General features: G+C 35.7%; 2 protein-coding genes across 2 annotated transcripts; one reads left to right on the plus strand and one right to left on the minus strand.

Moving 5' to 3' along the window:
- Positions 1-4,463: 4,463 nt before the first annotated feature.
- LOC136823301 (peptidyl-prolyl cis-trans isomerase FKBP2-like) lies at positions 4,464-12,846 on the minus strand. The gene is made up of 6 exons (XM_067079482.1): positions 12,725-12,846; positions 6,438-6,605; positions 6,028-6,118; positions 5,636-5,657; positions 5,335-5,417; positions 4,464-4,792 (listed from the first exon to the last, which is right to left on the minus strand). Exons 2-6 carry the CDS (start codon positions 6,597-6,599, stop codon positions 4,731-4,733), a joined length of 420 nt encoding a protein of 139 aa, XP_066935583.1. The 5' UTR covers positions 6,600-6,605; positions 12,725-12,846; the 3' UTR covers positions 4,464-4,730.
- Positions 12,847-12,954: 108 nt separating this feature from the next.
- LOC136823299 (arginine-glutamic acid dipeptide repeats protein-like) lies at positions 12,955-21,257 on the plus strand. The gene is made up of 7 exons (XM_067079480.1): positions 12,955-13,095; positions 16,874-16,946; positions 17,515-17,608; positions 17,901-18,032; positions 18,488-18,578; positions 19,013-19,728; positions 20,051-21,257. Exons 1-7 carry the CDS (start codon positions 13,054-13,056, stop codon positions 20,472-20,474), a joined length of 1,572 nt encoding a protein of 523 aa, XP_066935581.1. The 5' UTR covers positions 12,955-13,053; the 3' UTR covers positions 20,475-21,257.
- Positions 21,258-23,082: the final 1,825 nt, after the last annotated feature.

A 23,082-nucleotide genomic window follows, 5' to 3' on the forward strand; every position in this document is an offset into this window, starting at 1 on the left:
ATCTCGACCGAGAAACGCCAGTTCGACTTTTTGTAAGTAATTGAAACCTTTAAAGAGACTTGACCGGGTAAAAGAACCGACCACTGGGTGGCCGTTAGGAATAATTCTCAAAATATAGTCTCCGATGAAAAAAATATTCTATTCTCAGAAAGAAGAAAAACAATAAATTTGGGAATGATTTTTTCCATAATTTCCTGAGAAGATAGAATTTTAGATGGTAGATTCCAGTTGTTAGTGTTTAGATTCCAGTTGTTACAGTATGTGGCCCCCAAAACGGCGATCAAATTTGAAATTTCTCTCAAATCTAGAGGAAAAGAGATTTTACAAAAATTTTTGCTGCATGAAAACCTTTAACATCTCTACTTTATTTCCTGGAAGTTCTTTTTTTAAATTTTCAATTTCAACAATATTTTTCAATCGCTTAAAGATAGGTAGCTTTTTTCTAATGGCCCCCAAAACGGAGGTTTGAAATTTTAGCGATTTCTCGAGATATCTTTAAGATATGAATACAAAATTTTGACCATAGTTTTGAAATATGATTTAGAGGGTTTTGGGCATAAATTTATTTGATAACATTTTTACAGTATACCCCTGGTTGTCAAAATGCAGGTTTGGGGCCCCAAAAACGGAGGTGTAGCTGAAATCAAATTATTAAGCCCAGTGGTAATAGAAGGAAAAACTATGAACATATTTGTGTTTTCCCTTAAATTTACGACCCGATGGATGTAAAATTTATGATTTTTATGAAATATTTCAAGATTTTCGATATTGCATAGTCCAAACTGAAAATTTAGAAATTTTCAAAATGACGATTTTGATTTAACAACGTCTTAATCAAGTTTTTGAAAACAAATCTCTTTTGAAAATAGTTCCATTCATGTGTGAAATAATCTGTGAAAATTTTAGAAAAAAAGCTTGACTGAAACTGAAAATATTAAGCTTTAAAGATATTTTTCTCCCATATTTTGCAAAAAAATGACAGAATTTGCCGTTTTTGCTGATGCAGCGAAAAACTTTATGGATAATGTTAATTTTTTGTTATAAACTATTAACTCAAGGTGATAGGAAGAGAATTCCAAGATTTTTTGCTTTTTCTCATATTTAGAATTTTTGGTTTTGTCAATGCTGATTCTAGGGCTCCAAAATACTGGTTGACCTTCAAGATGCTATATCTTTTACCCAGCCTCTAAAGTCACAGATGTATTTGCATTTTCTGAACGGCATTAGGTGTAGAAAGTCTCCTATACCCCGTTTTCATAACTTATTTTCACTATCCAAGGAGCTAGAGTGAGTTATATGCAATTTTTATCTAATTTTGGTGTTAAAATATTTCCTTTAGACGCAAATATGTTATTTTGAATCCGTCTCAAACCAGCAAAAACATGCTCATTTTTAAGCATAACCATCATTCTTTCAAAATAAACAAAAATCGTTTAATTGTGATAAATCTACAAGTCAGAATCTTCATTTTAATGAAAACCTCCGTTTTGGGGGCCGTCTCCGTTTTGGGGGCCATATACTGTGGCGTTTTAGTTCCACTCGCTAAGAAAGCGTTCATACCACTGAGAGAGGGGGTATTTTTTTTATTAGTAACATTTCGGTCTTTATTGTGGTTATATGTAATATGTATGTACAATATGCATAAAAAAGGTGTTTTACAATCAGATTAGAATTTGACAATACGTATAGTATATGGCAAAATGTTGAAAAATATTATCAGGGATTTACAGTCTCCAGAAATCTAGATAGATTGAGTCGGTTTGTGGTGCTTGTTGAGAGGTTGTTGAGTTTGAAGCTCAAAAGTTCTGTGCATCAACCCATTAATCAAAAATTATCTAGCACTCATTTCAAAAAAGCCGTTGCATCACATTACATCTGATTTGTTCATCAACATATCTAAAAGAGTAGAAAAGTAAAAGAAATAGATAATGTTTCAAATACATGAATACAGTAGCCATACATTGGAAGATAGGTGGGAGGCGTTTAATGTATGAAAAATATGATTTACAGTGCAGTGGAGTTTCCATAACTCGAGTACGGACGAAGAAAACAGATTTGTTTGAGTTATGGAGTAAGGTATTGTAAACTGAAGGTGCCATAAAACGAGTTAAAGAGGTTCGAGTTGCTCGGGTGAGTTAGGGCGTGTCTAGATTTTTAAAAATCACAAATCCCGAATCCGCGACCAATAGCACCCATTCTTTGTATTTGTATTTTTTGTATTATAGCGATTATACGACTCATGACGTCACCAAATTCGATCAAATTATGACGCCATGATTACAATTTCTTTATAATAATTAATTTTTAGGTTAATAATTAATTACGTAACAACTGGGCCCTGAAACCTTAAGGTATAGGGGCACTTTAGAGCCCTAGGTGGATCTCTGAATCGAGCTGCTATTGGTAGCGAAAACTTAGAGCAAACCTTTAGGTTTTTGAGACTTGCCCTAAGTCACTCGAGTGAAAAGACTCCAGTCAAATGTATAACATTTCCTTGTTTGAAGCGGTTAAAAGTGAGTATCTACCTTGTCATTGGAGAGTAAGACAGTGAATGCCTTCCACGACACTGACTTGGCAGCAAACGCCCTTTCATTTGTTGTTGATGAGGCGTAGGCGTAGGTGATGATGTCGTCTTTTTCTCGGTGCCGGCAATTACTTCACTTTCACTTTCGTTTTGATCTGAATCCTCATTAGCACTGTTAATGCCATCTACGGGTAGCATTTCTCTTAAAGTTGACCATTGGTTGCTTCTATAGGCTGGACAAAAACTACGATAAACTTCTCTATTATGGTGGCGTGAGAAATACTGAGGAGGCGGACTTGTCGGGCGTTCCCACCCTGCGAGTTCACTGCTGCTCGTTTTCCAGTATGAAGGATAGCGCACGGAAGGTATTGGTTTATCGGACCTGGGATCTCTCGTGTCCAGGCCGTTCAAGACCCACGTGATTGGGTTCCAGGAGAGAGATTTTGAGCTTGTTGTTGTTGTTGTTGTTCTCATTTTGGGAATAATTTCTTGCAACTGAAAACTTTTTTGAATACAGTACACTAGAAGAAGAATTAGATGATAGAGGGAGGATAGCAAAGGGAAATACTTTTCCAGGTGTTACATTATTATTCACTCACTCTTAACATATCAAAGTACCAAAAACTCCAAACATATTAAAGTACAAAAACAAAATCATTCTCAGGGATTATCGCAGCCTAGAACATACAAGAGCAGAAAATCACATTTCAAAAAGTTGTGTAAAATTACTTAATCCAAAATTATATTCGTAGTTATGTACTAGAATCGGAAAATAAAAGTTACTTATAATTATAAACATAACCATTCAAAAAACTATATTTAAAAACTCTAAAATATCATAGAACTGAATTTTTAGTCCATTACACTTTATCTGACATTTACACTAGATCCAATCTTTATGTAATATATATTCCAAATTTGATATATTTTATAAAAAATGACAACTTATTATGACAAACAGAGATATATAGAGAGCGAGGGAGAGAGATATCGATTCACTTCAAAGTTAACACAAACAAAAGAAGTAATCTTACCTAATTGCCCTTCTCCTTTGTTTTGAATTTTCTAAAGACTCTGATTTCTCATTTCGCATATTTTGTTAATAGTCAAACGTTTGATAAAGGATAACTCTGGAACTTTTTTTTTACGTTTGAGCAGTTGCTCAAATTTACAACAGCGAGAACTATTAAAGGCTTCTGCTCATCCTCTGGTGAAAAAAGTTTCTTATATAGGAAGTACATCTATAGAGGTCTGCGATTCAGACTAGAACTATTATTGTGTTCACTTCGACCCTCCACGATCCACGTACCTTTGTGAAAAAAGCTCAAGGGGCTTAACAGGAGAAACGGTGAAAACTGAAATAGAAAAATTCCTTTTTTGCTAAGATACTTCATTAGTTTACAACCAATACTTTTTAATGGGTGGATGTGAATTTCTGGGTCAAAAGAATTCTTTTTTACACTTGTCTGCAGTTCTAATTATCAGATCTGTTTCGAAATTATTTATTTTAATAAATGAGAAACGGTCTTAATATCTTAGGCTGTAAACAATAAGACAAACATTTCGTAATTCAAACTTATAATATGATAGACCTCTGGAAAAGTATTGCGAAAATTTGAATACACTCTTCTCGAGATGCATAAATTTATTGTTGTCGTCGTTTTTAAACAGATTTCATTGCTATGAAATTATACATTTAAACCAATTTAAATTCCAGAAAGGCAAACATTAACTCTGAAACAAAAGTATTCGAAATTCAAAATGTCTCATGAGGTGTAAACAACACAATTATCATTGTGAATATGTAATTTTATAGCAATGAAATCTGTTTGAAAACGAGGACAACAATATATTTATGCATCTCGAGAAGGGTGTATTGTACTTTTTCGGGAAAGTGTAACTACAGGGTAATGGAACGGAAAATAATTATAGTTAAGAATTTCAAGTCTATTATCAGTGAGTTTATATATTCTAATTTCAAAATTCGAGTGAAAAAAAAATTCAAAAAGTTTCTATATCAAAAACGTACTAAGTTAAACTTAACAAAACTTTCTTGAATAATGGTAAAATCCCTAAAAAATATTCCCTAAAAATGTGAAAAACCTAACAGTAACAATAACAATATCATGCACTGTGTGGTGTCAAATTGAGATTTGATTGTGTGAATGGTAAGTAATACTGAGAACTGCTGAGGAGACTTAACTGCTTACAATTCAGATTTGCGTTCGATCTTCATCAATTCAACTTCGAAAACGAGAGTTGCTCCACCTGAAAACATAAATTTATTAAAGTACACGCTTTTTAATAAGAATGATGTAAGTCCATTTCATCATGGATTTGGGAAAATCATCCTAAAATATTCTTACAGCATTCTTAGGTTAGGATCCTAACTCGGACTAGATTTAACATCTAGTAGATAAGTCTCAAGCATAAAATGGCACTTTTGTGAAAGGAGTGAGCCTTACTTGGGGATAATTGACAATTCATAATTGCAAATGCTCTTAAAATGGCATTCTTAGCTTCAGTAGCAAAATTCCATGATGGTGATATTCTTAGCATATTATTAATTTTTTGGCCATTTTCATCATGTACATTCTTATAAAGTTTATTCTTATAAAAAAACGTGTAGTATGCTTCAAATTGTTCAAAAGTCGGGTTCAGTAAAATCATCATTTTGGTCGACAATCTTACTTTAAATTTTATGTTCATGATTATTGGAAACAATTTTTCAAATACTTATTTCGGATCATGGGGAGACTAATTAAGTTTGTTAAGATTGTTGAGAAAAATAGCTAGATAATTCATTTCACCTGGTATCTTTGGTGGTGCTCCACGATCGCCATATCCAAGGTCTGATGGGATGGATAATTTTCTTTTCTCCCCCTCACACATACTGGAAAATGAAGAAAAAGCTAAATTTTGAAGCAGCTATTACAAATACATTGAAAATAAAAAAAGATTTTTTGCAAATCCTCAAAATTCAATCCTTTTTTTTGCTTTACGCACAAGAAAATTAAAAATAAAGATGGAAAATAAAAACATAGACAAAAGTTAGCTTTAAACAATAACAACAAGTAATGAAAAAAAAAATACTAAAGTAAAGTTTCTTACTTCAAAAGTCCTTGGTCCCAGCCTATGGTAAATTATAAAAGACGAATCATGTTAAAGGTTTTCTTTTTAAAACAAGAGTGATATCATTCGTCTACTCATCAATTTTAATTTACGAGCTTTGTCACATTTAATTGACATGAATGTGGAGCAAGATTGGTCAGACAGAGGAAAAGAAAAACTATTTTTGTTTATTCAGCAAAAAAATAGAACACAATTACAACATTAGGAGACCCAGCTGGACCCAGCCTGATATAAGATATGTGTCTAATATGAAACAGGAACATTTAATGTAAAAGTAAAACCTGTAAAGCTCGAAAGGTCATTTTTAAAGTCTTAAAATCTGACTGTGAGAGAAACAGTTTCATTTAAAGACCAAACTCTTTTGTGTTTACCTTTGATGACTTGTCCAGCGCCTAAGGTGAAAGTGAAAGGTTCGCCTCTTGGAATACTACTATCAAATTCTGTACCATCTTCCAATTTGCCCTATTGACAGTTCAAAAATGGATAAGGTTGTATGGTATATTTTACACAAAGGATCTTTACCATATAAGAAAGTGGATAATGAGGGTTGTTTACTACACAGTAGACAGTTTGTTTATTCGTCTCTAAGCCACCCTGCAAGACCCTGGCAGACCAAGCTATGACCACTCATGAAAATCTTTGGAATACATTCAACCCCTGTTCCTTTGCTATTTTTACTAAAAAGTGGAAAAAACTGTGGTGACATCGTCTGAAAATGACTGGTTGCAAAAATGACATGAAGAATGGCCTGGTATTCAATCAAATAAAGATACTATCATACAGTATAATGCATGTGTAAGGTGTCTCCTTTCTTTGATCTTCGTTGACAGTTTTCAACCTTCTTTTTGACACCAATTTGTAGTTTCTTTTTGTTTGCGCCGATCTCGTCAACAAGAATGATGGAAATGAGAAATGAAACAAGGACAACGTCGCACAGCTTCATGTTTTTCTAAAATAAAAAAGTGTAAATTATTTATCACCCACGAAAACAAAAAGCCTGATTTTAGCCTTGATATTTACCTTATTTTGGGGTTTTCAGAAGTACAATTTCCAACCCCCCCGGCAATTAGGTCCCACCGTTTATTAAAATTTCGAAAATTTTCAAACCCCCCCGTTTATTCGAACCCCCCCCCGTTTATTTGGCACCTAAGAGTACAAGTGAAGTCCAGAGCATATGCGTTTTTTAAGTACAAAATCAAAATTGCTTTGGATTTCATGAACAAGAAAGACAAAGTTCATGCTTGGTCAAAAGCGGAAAGCTGGATCAGGTAAAAATAATGACTAGTGAAATTTTGCTGCATCAAATATTTTTTCAATGTGACAGTAAACCTGTTTATCAATTCACCATGCCTGTGTCTTTCTCTCTATACTGTCAACTGCTCTAACTTGGGACTTTCTGACAAAACATGGGACGGCAATTCGGCCACCATTTCACCGAACCTCCAAAGTCATTTGATTTGAGTTAAGGAACGGCGTATTAAAAAGTGCACGATTTCTCTTTTGATTTTACAGTACAGTAAGTGAAAATACAGACCAGATAATGCAACAGTCCCATGTTTCAACCAATCGTCCCAAGTTAGAACAGTTGACGGTATCTCGCTTTTACATACACAAAGAAGGAATCACCTTTTTATATGGAGCCAGTTTGCAGAGTATGGCAAGGCTGCACTCGAGGAAAAATTCAGAAATACAATGAAGTTCGCACCTGATAAATTTTAAGACCCTCCCGGTGCCGCTCCGGAAATCTCTGGTGTTTTCCAGTGCAGCTAAAAAAACGCCATTTTTCACACCGGAAAATTCTGGTGCTCTTCCGTTGCAAGAGATTTTTGCACGCTGTAAAAAGCTGTTTAGACAGGGTCACAAAAAAAAATGCGATTAGCCAGGACCAACCAAACTTTTTATTTGATCACTGCGCAATAAAAGGGATGATCGTTGAATACAGGGCTATCCAGCGATAGAGATAGTTGGGAATAATACGATATGGCGGACTTTGCTCAATTATAAAAAATTATCACGTGCATCACACATGGGAACATCGTCGATAAGTAAAGAACAAAGAAGTACGCATCTGATCTTTATATGATCTTAATTTAAATTAGTATATAATTTTGCTGCATCAAATATTTTTTCAATGTGACAGTAAACCTGTTTATTAATTCACCATGCCTGTGTCTTTCTCTCTATACTGTCAACTGCTCTAACTTGGGACTATCTGACAAAACATGGGACGGCAATTCGGCCACCATTTCACCGAACCTCCAAAGTCATTTGATTTGAGTTAAGGAACGGCGTATTAAAAAATGCACGATTTCTCTTTTGATTTTACAGTACAGTAAGTGAAAATACAGACCAGATAATGCAACAGTCCCATGTTTCAACCAATTGTCCCAAGTTAGAACAGTTGACGGTATCTCGCTTTTACACACACAAAGAAGGAATCACCTTTTTATATGGAGCCAGTTTGCAGAGTATGGCAAGGCTGCACTCGAGGAAAAATTCAGAAATACAATGAAGTTCGCACCTGATAAATTTTAAGACCCTCCCGGTGCCGCTCCGGAAATCTCTGGTGTTTTCCAGTGCAGCTAAAAAAACGCCATTTTTCACACCGGAAAATTCTGGTGCTCTTCCGTTGCAAGAGATTTTTGCACGCTGTAAAAAGCTGTTTAGACAGGGTCACAAAAAAAAATGCGATTAGCCAGGACCAACCAAACTTTTTATTTGATCACTGCGCAATAAAAGGGATGATCGTTGAATACAGGGCTATCCAGCGATAGAGATAGTTGGGAATAATACGATATGGCGGACTTTGCTCAATTATAAAAAATTATCACGTGCATCACACATGGGAACATCGTCGATAAGTAAAGAACAAAGAAGTACGCATCTGATCTTTATATGATCTTAATTTAAATTAGTATACCTTTAAAGTAAATAATAAGTTCAAGTTCAAATAATGCTTTTACTTTCTTTTTATTCAGGAAAAATAGATCAACCGAAGCAGAGACGATTCGTCAATATCACAATAATTGTAATAATTACAGACTGCTTTCACTAAACTCAAGAAGTGCCAGAGAGCCTGAGACAGCGTAAGTTAAATTGTTGTATGTATGAAAAAATTATCTCATCTAGATCTATGTTGAAATCTAGATCAATTTTTGTGCGTCCCATCGATTAGTGTGCGTTACTTGTTACCGTAACTTCGGCAGTTTATCCACAGACTTTTGAGCAACGGTCACTTTGTCTAGTTTCAAGCTTAACAAAATCTACCGTACCACGGATCTTCGACAGTCATAACTTTAATTTTCATTCTTTCTTTAGAGTGCCGCCACCAATGTTACCAATTTTTACTACTATGAGCTGTTCAGGGAGAGCGTGTTGCTCGAGAGTCGTGAAGAAGAAAATAAATTTTATTTTAAAATTAACAAATTATAAAATAATATATGTTACGAAATACAAAAAACATTAAAAAAAGCCCGCGCGTGTACGCTCTGTGAATTTTGTCTGCTGTATAATGGGTACTGTATACAAGAAAAAGCTCCTCTCTTCAGTCTTTTGAGAATTTAAGGAGATTGGAGAGTGTCCTAACCCCACAGAAGGAAATTCTAATTTTAAAGTCACTAGCAGGGTTTACAACCTGTTTGCTGCAGTCCCACTAAAGACTAAAGAGTCTGAAAATCCCCTGAAAATCTCGATGAGTGATCGGCTCCCGCATGTTGGAGAAATGATCTAACATCATTTGTTTAAGAAGTTAATACCTTGACAGGGCAAATAAAATTATACAGGTCATGGCCAATAAAGAAATATTATATTTAATCAAAGTTTGGTAAACCAAAATCTTAAGTGGCCGAGTGGATAAGGCGTTGAGCTTCCAGATAAATAAATATTATTTTTGAGAGTTCGAATCCTATTACGGTGCGTTGAAGTTTGTGTTATTTTGTCAGCATTGACCAACCTTTTTCTGGTTTTATGAGCTCTTATTGATATTTTTGGAAATTCCCGTTATATTTTTAAGAAACAAAAATTTTATAAGTAGTGTTACCTCAGTGCAGTTTGACTCAAGTACAGTATTTCAAAATGGATCAGGTTGGTTAGCGGGTGGAGAGTCAAGAGTCAAGAGTTATGACTTTCCCTTCTCTTGAAAATCCAGTATTCCAAAACTTTGAACTAAAAAAAATGCATAAAAATCGACTTTCGTCTTTTTTTATTTTCTTACAACCACTTTTTTCGAAACCACAATTGAAAAGAAAAGCAGATAAAAATGATTGACATGTCTAAAAGATGATTGACTGGTGCGGGTTTGCTCGCGCGGGTTAGAAATTCCCGTGAGCAATCTCGTTATTTATCAGAATGTCTTTTTACTTTCTAATTGCACGCTTAACTTCCGCGGGCGTAAACTTGTAAATGCGCGCTTATCATAGTCCGCCCTAGTCCACCCATGTGCAATTGCACGCTTAATTTTTCGCCCTGCTTGAAGAAGCTTGAGCAATATACAGCTTTCTTTTTTAAAAATTGGATGGAACCATGGTCAAATGGACAAAAACTGATTTTTGAATTGGAATCTTTGTAAATTTTGCGTAAAATTGACCAAGCATTCCAGATTTTTTTCCGAGAAAACTCAAGGAAAATCGTCTATTTTGTGCGAGACAAACGAAAAGTGTTTTCATTTCTTTTCTAATAACTTGTAAATGATGTATCTCAATGTAAGCAATGATTATAATACTGATTTAGATTATTTGGAACATGAAATTGATAGGTAAAAACACTTTTAAAAACCTTACAATTTGATAGCCAGCCGTGCAATTATGCCCAGACGATCTCAATCGAACGGAATCGACGATCGAACCAGTCGAACCAAATCAAATGCAATCGACCGATTGAAATTTGATTGTCGAACGCAATCGAATCTCAATCAAACGTCAAAATTCTGGGTAATATTCGATTGGTTTGATTGTTGTTCGACTGGTTCGATCGTCGATTGAGATCGTCTGGCTTTATTTTTGCAGCTTCCCAACATCCAAGCTCTCAAACATCACAAGCCCATTGAATTTACTTTCGATTTCCTGTAGAAATTATGCAATGAACAATGCGGGGGTCAATGAATCGACGATCGAATGCAATCAAACACAATCGAACATCAATCGTACGCAATCGAATATCAATCGAATCTGAAAATTGCGGTAATATTCCATTGAGATTCGATTGCGTTTGACAATCGAATTTCAATCGGTAGATTGCGTTTGATTTGGTTCGACTGGTTTGATCGTCGATTCCGTTCGATTAAGATCGTCTGGTTATCCAGGCGTAGTTAATCGATATAATCGATAATCTTGAGTAATCGATAAATAATCGATAAGTAATCGATGGATTAGATATCGATTAACCGATAGAATCGATAGGTAATCAGACCTTCAAAAAATCTTGAGTATCGATCAGCGATCGATTATTTCCAAGCTATCGATTACTTATCGATCACATATTGACTACATACAACCTATCGATTACTTATCAATCATGTATTGATTGTTAACAATCATCGATTATTTATCGTTCATGCATTGATTACTTATCAATTATTTACTTATCTTCGATCAGTATCGTTATCGATTATATATCGATCGTGACCGACTATTGACTACATTACCAGCCCTTTTTACGCCGGCTCTTATTCCACCAACGAGCCCAAAAATAACGCTCAGAAGGTCCGGCGTAAAATGGGCCAAGATAAGGTATTTAATGAAGTAAAGAAAATTTCTGGAATTCGCCAAATCTCATACCGAACGTATTACTTTGAATAAACGCCCGCTTTCGAATTAATAATGCTCCTCCAAAAAGGCAAACCATTCAATAACGCCCCTTCTCTAAATAAAACGGTAACTTTTTTTTTTTTTTTTTTACTTTTTTTTGTTCAGCCTTTCAGAGGGTTTGAGAATGCTTCAGCCGAAATTTACCGTATGCTTATAAAAAGAGTGTAGTAACTTTTCTAGGCCCTATGCTACCAGGGGATTGGATTCAATTCAAAAGTACATCCCAATCGAGATCAGCAAAAAATGTTGCTTTTAATAGACGATATCGGATTTAGATAAATGCAATGCATTCTGGTTTCTAGGGACTCTCAAAAGAATTATAATCTATTATAATTGATCTATTATAATTCCTTTGAGAGTCCCTAGAAACCAGAATGCATTGCATTTATCTAAATCCGATATCGTCTATTTCGCGAAAATGGCGAAAATTGAGAAATTGAGAAATTTAATCTCGCGAAGGCGAAAGTTAATCCAATTAAAGTACCACTCCCTAAAATCTGATAAATAATCGATCACGAATCGATAGTTGGTCGATTAACTATTTGATTGATGATTAATCAATTTTTGATCGATATGTAATCGATCAAAAGCTGTGATCGATAGTCGATTTTTAATCGATACTTAATTTAATCGAAGTATAATCGATCTATAATCGATAAACAATCGATGACAAAATTGATCGATAAATAATCAAGCTTTGAAAAAATCTTGAGTATCGATTACCTATCAATTCTATCGGTTAATCGATATCTAATCCATCGATTACTTATCGATTATTTATCGATTACTCAAGATTAACGATTATATCGATTAACTGCGCCTGGGGTTATGCGTTTAAATCTCGGAATTTTAAGCGTGCAATTAGAAGGATTTCTCAGACTGACCGGAAGCCCCGGAACGTTCCAGTGCAGCTTGATTCAGAAAAATCTTGCACTGGAAGCACCGGAAGTGCACCAGAACGTTCCGGTGTTCCAGTGCACGAAAAAAAACGGCACTTTTTTAAATTTTACAATGCATAGCTCTGAAATTCGCCCAAAAAGGCAAAAAATTGCTTAAATTGGCTGCACTTGTTTAAAAAATAGCTCAACTCTGCACCTGAGGTTAAAAACTGTCTGCTCAAATTTTGCACCTCCACAACTATTTACAAGTTGTTGTGCACTCGATCGAAGATCTTGAGCAAACGTGCCACACTTTTTGCAAACTGACTGGATATGGAGAACATTAAAAATATAAAACATTACAAAAGTGAAAACTAAAGGCTTACCTTCTTGCTAATCGAAAATCAGGACAGAATGGGTGTGGTGTCAAGTGTCAAGTTTGGCTGCACTTTCGAGGCTGAGTGACAAAATGACGCTACACGCTACACGCTTCAGGATAAGAAACTAGGCTAGAAAAATCGAGTCTTATGCGAAGAAAAATATAAACAGAGAAAAATGAGTTCGGCTTTGAAGCTATATTCGAATTGCTGTGTCAGCAAGAAAATCAAATCAAAAGAGTAGCTAAAGTTGTGCAAAGCAGAAAATCGCTCAAGTTTTTAAAAACAGCAGTTGGCAGCTGGTGGCTTTTTTCTTTTTTACGAAAGACGACCAAATAATGCCTTCAAAGAAACGTAAATACGAAGCAAGATTTCCCCCAGTAAGTATAATTCATATTTTCTTTCCTGTCACCAAGAAAGTAGAAATTAATTTTTGAATTTTTTATTATCTTACTCTACTAGAGCTTGCTTTTCACTTTCTCTAGTCCAATAAGACACGCGATTTGACTCACGTGACTCAAATCGCCGTGTCTTATTGGACTAGAGAAAGCGAAAGTGACGTTATCCTCTGAACCACCCCCCACCCCCCACAGATAACGTCAAACGATGTACTGATGTATACCAAAAGTTGTAGCCATTTTTCATCAAAGTTTTCTCGTTCTGTCGCAAAGTCCGTACTTGGTTGTACCCGTACGTGTATGTGTTCTTTTAACTAATGACCTTTATTTAAAAAGAAATTAAAAGCTCCACTTGGCGCTAGGTCCGTGTCGTGCTCACGTGACTCAAATCGCCGTGTCTTATTGGACTAGAGAAAGCGAAAGTGACATAAATTCAAGATGGCGGCGAGAAAAGTGGTATCTCTAATTGAAAAACCACGAGGGAGAATTAAAATGAATAATACAGGGGGTCACACTACTGGCTACAGGAGCTGCAAGCAAAGGATTACGGCTAATGTTTTTGGCTTTTCTGAAGGACAAAAGGTATAGGAAGGTTCACTAAAAGTGGGAGAAAGCTGCCGACTATATTATACTTATAAAAATCCGACGTTTTTCCGACTTTCCGACTCAAAAAAGTCGGAAAATTAGGAAAAATCATCAGGCGGTCGGACGACGCGAACACAAGTTATTTGTGATGCCCGCCTAACTTCTTTTACAATTAGGGGAGCCGTCCATCCGTCCATATTCATTTGACAACGCAAAACGTCAAATTGACGTTATGAGGGGGTGAGGGGGTTTTCAAAAGTTAGGTTTGACGTTATAAGAAATCAAAGGTATACCTTTTTGTGAAAATCGCAGATATTTGTAACCACCAACCACACTATACTTTATAAGCTGTCGAAAATATATTTGTGTATGAAGTACATTAAAATTTGCTGCTCGCATAATCCCATTGGTTCGCGCTATGATATCATTACATCATATTTTCATTGTTTGCGCGATCGAACGAACCACATCGCACAAGTGGGCAAAGAAGGTGGTACGCCTAAAGCACGGCACGGACCTAGCGCCAAGTGGAGCTTTTAATTTCTTTTTAAATAAAGGTCATTAGTTAAAAGAACACATACACGGACGGGTACAACCAAGTACGGACTTTGCGACAGAACGAGAAAACTTTGATGAAAAATGGCTACAACTTTTGGTATACATCAGTACATCGTTTGACGTTATCTGTGGGGGGTGGGGGGTGGTTCAGAGGATAACGTCAATTTGGCGTTATGCGTTGTCAAATGAACATGGACTGGTCCCCTTAATTGAAACGTCTGGAGCAAAAAAATGTCCCGTTTTTTGTGCTTCGGAACACTGGAAGATTCTGGTTCTGGAGCACTTCCGGTTTTCTGGAGCAAGATATCTTCAATATAATTACGATAGCGCTGGCTCTGCTAATCATCATGTGAAAACTAACTGCACACGACGCGCCGGGAGGTCCTGAAATGAAAATGGCATAAAACGAAGATGAATGGCATTTTCATTTTCTCTTTAGAAGATTCTTTAGCCTTTTTAGAAAATTTTGTCTACAGGTTAAAATTTTGATCTGTGCATTATTTTATAATCAAGTTTTTCCACTCTGTGTAAATGCAACAGGTTGCAGTGATCGAGTGTATTTGCACGGGGTTTTTTCGGCCCTTTCGTTTTCGAGCCGTTGCATTTGCCGTATGTCGAACCCTGTGCAAATGCAAGGATTTCCGTAACTGTAAGTTGTGGGGCTTTCAAAGTTTGTAAATATTAATGAGCTAAATCTTAGTACCATTTTCAACTTCTTTCAAATCAAACTTGCTTTCCTCAAAAATAAAGAAGAAGTCTGCATGGCAGATTACACGCTGGTGGTAATTAGTTCATTACTAGTGACTTCAGAAGTCATGCAACTTATGTTGAGGTCAAACAAAATTATTCATTTTTCTGTTAACTTCCTCCTAACTTTTTTTCTATGTATGCTAAAGCATTCTGGTTTCTACTACCTTAAAGGAACTAATTTTCCGTAACTAATTAGCGATCTTAGCTTTCAAGCGATATATATAGTATGAAAAAATAAAATGTTTTCTCCTGTCAGAACTACAAACAACAAAGAGTGGCCGAATTCTTTTTCCTCTTAGAGAGACGATGTTACAATGAAAGGGTAATTAGTCCTCTCTGGGTCCCTCTGTCTTTATCCTGGCTTGGGACAGGCTGACTGTCATTTAAGACAGTCAGGCGACATTACCCCAGCGGCCTGTACAAGATGACAACAAACTCCAGGTAGACTGACAGGAGAAGAAAACAAAACATGAATCAACAAAGGTGTAAACACCTTAGACTCCTTTGGAACCGACTGCACTAGACACCAGGCAGGGGACATCTTCGCACATCCTGATGTACTAGGCAAATATATATATAACACTGTGGACACGGGCTAGACTGCAAAATAGTTATTTCCAAACCTTTTTGCAACATTTCAAAATCTGACTGCCGCGGGACAGAAAATTGTTGCAACCAGCAGTACACAACTGTCTTTGGAAATGAAGGAAAACATAGTTAGCTGATAGGCTGAAAATTTTTATATTCATCAGAAAAAAGGCAAGGAATTCAAAAATCACATTCACTGATTCTAGTTCTTTCATTTTCATGTAGTTTTTTCTTCACTTTTTTGCTTCTCTAGCATGAAAGTGTCCTTAAAAAAGTTTTTGTTTCTGTTTATCTTGGTTTCCTTTTGATTTGGGCTTTCTCTTTCAGAAAAACTTATTCTTTACTCTTTCTTAACATTTTGCTCCTACATTTCCACAGACCCTTGAAAAAAGCCCTACTACCTTTTTGACTCATTTCAACTAATTTTCTTTAAAAGTAAATATAAAACAATTCAATGTCTTCTTTTTTAAGTATGTCTTTTGTATATAAGTTTACATAATACTTTTATACAATATAATAATATTCTAGCATCATCAAAGAATCCCTCCCTCCTTTTTTTCTTTTTTGACACATTTTTCGAATCTTTCCAAACTATCTGACATTGCAATTACACTCTGATTGTTATACCCTGTGTAGTTCCACTCTTAATTTTTGGCCCTGCTGGGAGAAACTAAGGTAAAATAGCTAGGTTTAGTTTTTCTTTAAATGGAAAAAGTCCTGGGCAAACAGGAAATAACATATTTTTGCATCATATTCTACATTTTTGCGTAAAACAATCCTGGATTTGTTTCCGGAAAAATATCATAGGAAAGCATGCAAATACATAAAAGTATAGCTAATTTTAAGGATGCAATTTTTTACAATCACCGCCCATTCAAATCCATTTTGATAAGTGTTAACGCAACCCCGCGAGCCCACTGGACTAACTAAAGCACCGGATGCAAAATGTCTGGTGTTGAATGAGAAAACTTTTTCCGACCAACATTTATAACAGGTAGGATGACAATAGGATGTCTAATGCAAAACATACTAAATTGACCTTTAAAAATCAAAAACTGCGAAATGGGAATCAATCAATCTTTTGTAAAAATCTTCAAATTTGTAAGAAAAAAATGACCAATGGAAAGTTTTTTGTCCATCTAATTTATTGAATAAAACTTTTAAAGCAGTTTTTAAGTATGAAGAAAAGAAATGTACAAGCGGACAGCCTTCAAATTTTAACTGGAAAAAGTGAAAAAATAACCTGACTCTATCATGTGTTTTGATTGTGTTTTTTTAGGCGAGGATCAAGAAAATTATGCAAACAGATGAGGAGATTGGAAAAGTTGCAGCTGCTGTCCCTGTCATTATTTGTATCCTTTTCACTTTTCACTCAACTTGTGTGTATTTAGGAATTGTAATTTCTGTTATCATTATTCTTTTATTTGTCTGCAATGTTTGCTAAAAGGGTTCTGATACATTTTTAAATTTACGTAACGCCTATGAAATTATTTGCTGTCTCGCCAATATTTAGTTCCTAACTTCCAAACTTAAAATAATGGCTTGCTCACCAATTACCAAAAAAGCTAGTATTTTCTTTCTTGTAGTATTCAAAATTAACCCCTTATTTTTAAAGGGAAAAAGAAACTGATTTATTTGCCATTCGCCAAAATGATTTCTCGGAAAAAAAATTGAAAAAAAAACTTACTCCCCAAAATTTTTTTCCAAATAAAGGGTTCTTACAATTTATTGTTCTTGCTAGAGTTACTTCCCTTATATTAAGGCAAATAAATTTCGATTTGTTTATGATTTAGATGGATACTTTTATAAATTTACATCGCATTGTATTCAATTTAATCTGAGCTAGACAACCCTTAACATTAATTTGCCAATCTCTTGTTTGATTATTCTTCTTAACTAAGTTTTATTGTACTCTGACAGCTCGATCATTAGAGATTTTTCTACAGTCTTTGGTAGAAAGTACAGCTAAATATACAAATGAAAGAAAGGCTAAAACAATGACCACAGCGCATTTGTAAGTCTATTTCTTGCTGAATTTTTAAAGACTGTTTTTCACTCCTTACAGAGAGCTAAAACCAATACTAATACTTATCATACCTTTTTATTATTGAGAATATACTAGTGTATTTTGGCAGAGGGTTTTGTTTTCCTATTGATCTAAACAATATTCTGATTGCTTTGAATATCATCGGCATCCTTTCCCTAAAACTCTTATAGAAGGTATGCTTATAAAAAGAGTGAACGCTTGCCACAATATTATTGTGCGATTTCAATACTTTTTTATGAATTCGATTTTATTTTCTCAGGAAGCACTGTATTGAAAGCGAAGGAAAATTTGACTTTCTGAAAGATTTAGTGGCCAACATTGCGGACGTTGCTACCCAAGAGGAAGAAGATGGTAGCCAAGCTGGCGAGAACGGAGACAAACCAAAACGAACGTAAGAATTCCGAATCGGATATAGCATTCATTTTATATTCCATCATACATTTAGGCGTGATTCATTTTTTTGTACAAGCAAATTGTCATTATTATATTGGTGGGTCAGTCACTCGGTAGAATAAAAGTCGAAGTTTACCAAGTCGAAATATGTAATCTTTTAAAGATCTTCAAATAAATTTAAGATTTTTTTCAAAATACAAGAGAATTATTTTTAAAGAGTCATTTACTTCGGAATGAGCATGCTAAAATACACGGGTGTTGAGAGATTGTTAGTTGGTACCGCCCCCGTAGGAAGTTATGTGTGTCCGTCTTCTATGAAAGGGATCTTTTACATCTGCTAACTACCGCCCAATCAATCCTCTATTTTTTGATTAGCTTGTCCCTTGCAAATCAACAAAATTTCATGTTTTCTTCCTCCTGGTAACATTTTATAATCGAGTTCTTCTCATACAGGAGAAAACCACGACAACCGGCGGCAGAACGGAAAAAGAAGAAACGTCAACAGACGTCATCCGATGAAGAAACCGACACGACGTCAGAAACCGTATGGAAACTTCTGATTTTTTTTTAAATTTATTCAAAACAAACCTGTCAGCAATAGTGACATGTTGGGTAACTAACAATAAGTATAAAGTTTTGACGGCGAAACTTTTTTTCCGTATTTATGTAAATTTCACCAAATTTTTTTAATTGTAAAGTCTCGAGTTTTTGAGGCTGTTTGATATCCAAAATTTATACTTCCAAAAAAATGAAGAATATCAAAATGGGGAAATTTTTATTTAAACTTTGTATTATTTTAGTCATATTAATCAAATCCTTTTTGTGGGACACCCAGGACCATGCTGAGAACAAAGTCTCACAACCTATCTTGAGGTTTCTTACCTAATAGGGATTTCCTGCTTTAAATCATACTTTGCACTGAGATTTTTCATTACCAAAGTTTTCGTCCTTTTAAAATTTATCATTCCTTTTAATTAGGAAGAGAGACCTGAAAAGCCAACGTCATCAACGGCAACGAAAGCTTCGACTTCTGGAGGACCAACACTTCCATCAATACATCTTCCGTCACACCCTCCTTCCTCCTCGGAAACAACCCCTCAGAAGCCCTCAGCTTCAAACTCAACACACCATCCGATTGATCACCAGCTTCAGCAGCCTACCATCGACAATCAACAACTCACTACGGCTCAGCAACAACCTCCTCAGCCACAATCCCCTATAGGCCAGCAACAACCCCCTATAGGCCATCAACAACCCACTACAGGCCATCAACAACCCCCTACAGACCAGCAACAGCCTCCTATAGCTCAGCCACAACAAGCTGTACAACATCGGCAAAATCAACCATCAGCATCCCAACCCACTAACAACCGACAAGGTGGTGTGCCTCCTCCCATTCAGGTACCAGGAGGTACCTCCTCTTCCATCCCTTCTCCAATGATGACTTCTCCTACTAACTTTCAGCAACATCATAACCTACCCCCTCCACCATCAAACAGAACAACAACAAGTCATTCGATCGAATCTATCATGAGTGGGAGCCATTCACCCAAACCTCAGATGACGCCTCCACCGCAAGCACATCAGTTCATACATCACCCCATGTCACCGCCACCCTACCACCAACAAACTATGGGCGGTATATCACAATGGTCACATCCCATGATGCAGCAGGGTACGGGAATGGGCCTAGGGTGAGCGAATTTCTTCTAGTCAACGATAAAAACATTTTTTCTTTGCTGTGGTTCTATGTTAGATCAACTGTCCCCGCTGTCCTAGGTCCCTTTTCCTTTCAAAAAGAGTATTATACATTCTTCTTACATCGGGCGTTCTATCAGGTGTTCTATCAGGCGTTCTATCAGGCGTTTTCACTACTCGGATTGACCTAAACGAAAGCATATTGTTTCTTGAATGAGGTTCGTTTTAGTCTATAGTCTACTTAGAGAATTTACTTTACAAAATTTCGTCGTTTGACTTCAAAGAATCTGAACTGATTTATGTTTTTTGCTTCTATAGCATGGACCAACCACCTCAAAACCAACAACAGCACCATCAGATGTTCTCCAACCAACAGCAGCGTCAACACCATCCACCTCAAATGCAGGCCTTACCACCTGGGTACCCTCCTCAAATGGGAGGAAACCATCAAACCGGAGGAAACTTTCCTCCTCAGATGGGGCGTCCTCCTTCAGGATTAGCATCCAGTACCCCTCAAATGGGAGGCAACTTTCCTCCTCAGATGGGGCATCCCCCCTCAGGATTACCATCTGGAACCACTCAAATGGGAGGTAGCTTTCCTTCACATAGGGGGCATCCTTCTTCAGTAGGCAGTAATATGATGATGAACCTTCCAGCTGCTTTTCAAAACAATACTGCGTCTGCTTTTCATCCCGCACCAAATAATACTGCTGACGATGATGATGATGATTATGATGCTTAATGCGACCATGCAGTTGTCAATTTCCTTGGTTACATTGGCAAAATTATGGTGATGGGACAAATGGGGATACTGTCGAATAAGGTATTGTTATTCATTGCTCTCTGGTATTTTCTTGAGATGTATACAGACGTTATTTACAACCTGGCTCAACAGTTAAACTATGGGTTTAAAATATGGATATGTTATAAAGAGGATGCCAATGGGTTAAAAAATACATTATGAGCATAAACACTATCTACTATCGAGTTGAGAATTAAAAGAAATTTGAAAGACATGTTTGAGAATCTAATTTGATAGTAATGGATACAAAGGAACACTCATATTAAAAGTTTGTTCAAATTATTCGAAACGGAGGAAGTATAGTTCTAAATTAGATGCTACGTTGGATATGACATACGTTGAAGACTGGATTTGAAAATGATCTAAATTAAGAAACTATGCCATTTGTACAAAGGTCTAGTTATTACGTCACGAGCCACGTTAATTGATACCTTGTTTTCCAAATATTGCTATCCTAATTGATTCCCAGAGGAGTTTATTTAGAAGATTACTCTATTTTTAAAGTAACACCTGAAGATTCAATAATCACCTTGGGAGCGGTTTCAAAATTTCTAAGCTTGGTGTACTAGCAGCCCTTTGGTATAATTTAGTAGACTTTGTTTTCCCCTTTTTCCCTTTCTATCTAGTTAATGAGTTGTAAATATGTTAAGGTTTTAAAAGAAAAAGTTTTTACGTTTTATTTGCTGTGAATTTTTTTTAAGAAATACATCTCTGAAAAAAGGACATTCAAATTAAATTCCATGAACCCATTTCAACCTGGCATTTAACGTTCTTCGGACGTTCTTCTAACGTCATTTGGATGTCATGTACATCATATGGTCGTTTTATGGACGTCGTTCTGAATTTTTTGTGCCAGCTGGGGTTTTAGCAGTCTTATTTAATTATATTCATTAGAACTAGACAAACTTTTCGGTAACGTTTTCTCAGTTAATAAGTAAAAATTCCAGTCTGGTAGTAAACAAATCTCGTCGGAATTGTCGTTGAAATGTCTTTGAAACAAGTGAACTACACCTAATAATCAATTAAATGTCCAAGTAACTTTTTTTTCTTGGATTGTACTTAATCCATGATTTTCTTGATTTCTTGAGTCTTTTTTACACGTTTTAATTCAACGCCCTTACTCCAACAAGTGTAGGTATAAGGTATTTTTGCAGCTTATTATTCTAGCTCTCAATGTATTTAAAAAGCTTCTCCGACTCCTCTTAAACCATCCTTCTAAACTACCATCATCAGATATCACTGTATTGCACAGTTTTTGTCTTCTCTCTGGCAAATTTCTTCAGAATGTTGTGCAAGTTCATGCTCATTCGAAACTTTGTTATTATTATCAGTTTCATCATAACTATGACTTCCTTTTAATTTATATTTATTACGAATATCACTTCGCATTTTTTCGCGTTCTTCTTCACGTTTACGATGAACACCATCACGTTCCGCTCGTTGACGCTCACGTCGTTCTTCCCATTCTTTTAACGATTTTTCTTTACGTTTGTCGTCTGCTTTCGTTTTTGCTTCCTCGTCGTCGTCACCACCGAGAAAACCACCAAAGTTGTTAACGTCGCCTTTCAAAGCGGCTGCTTTATTTGCCAGCATAGCTTGAGTAACTTTATCCATTATTTTTAAATTGCTATAAGGTAAAATCAAAATACAGTTGAATCTCTATAGTATAACGGGGCAATGGGGTGAAAGAAATTGTTGGAGTTAGGGAGACATTATAGACATGATAGTTATAAACTATACTCATATACTGAAGATATTCATGCAGGGTTCAGACAGACCTTCGAAAATAAAATTCCCTGAGTTTCCCTGAATTTTAATCAATTTTCAAAGGTTTTTTCCCTGAGAAATTCCTCATTTTAGCTATTTTTTCCCTATTTTTTCCCTGAGTATCAAGCAAACCATAAAAACTAAGCAGAGTCAAAAGAGATGTATCTTTAAAACAAAAGGCACACAAATCAAATGGTAAACCTAAGGTAAAAATTAAAGCTACAAATACTGCATATGAATAAACACTTTAAAACTAAAAAAAACTTATAAATCTGTTTTTTCCATTCATTCTTCAAAAAACAAAATTCCCTGAGTTTCCCTGAGCAGACTGGGAAAAAAAAAAATTTTCCCTGGGTTTCCCTGAGTTTCCCTGATTTTTCTGAAAATTTATCATATTTCCAGGTTTTCCAGGTTTTCCAGGGTCTGTCTGAACCCTGTCATGATGTAATCATTAATGTGGAAACAACCGAAAAAACTGGGTTTTGCCACCATGGTAAATTTGTTCTTACAAAAAAGTGTATACCCTCGGATATCTAGTAAGCAGTAGATATTCCAGTCAACTTCGTCTATGTATAATTCACTTTAAATGTTGCGGAAACTCCACATCCTCGTAGCTTAAAATTCAATAGAATATCTGAAGAAAACAACACAATATATACAAGCGCAAAATGAAGTCTTTTTAAAGTCCGTTTCAAATTTCAATGATTTATTTGCTGATTGTACTTACAAAGAAATGCCGCCCCTTGAATTTCGATATTTAATCCACTCAATATAATTTTCC

The sequence above is a fragment of the Clytia hemisphaerica genome, unplaced genomic scaffold, assembly GCF_902728285.1.
Source record: "Clytia hemisphaerica strain Z4C2 unplaced genomic scaffold, Clytia hemisphaerica genome assembly, whole genome shotgun sequence".
NCBI classification, from domain to species: domain Eukaryota; kingdom Metazoa; phylum Cnidaria; class Hydrozoa; order Leptothecata; family Clytiidae; genus Clytia; species Clytia hemisphaerica.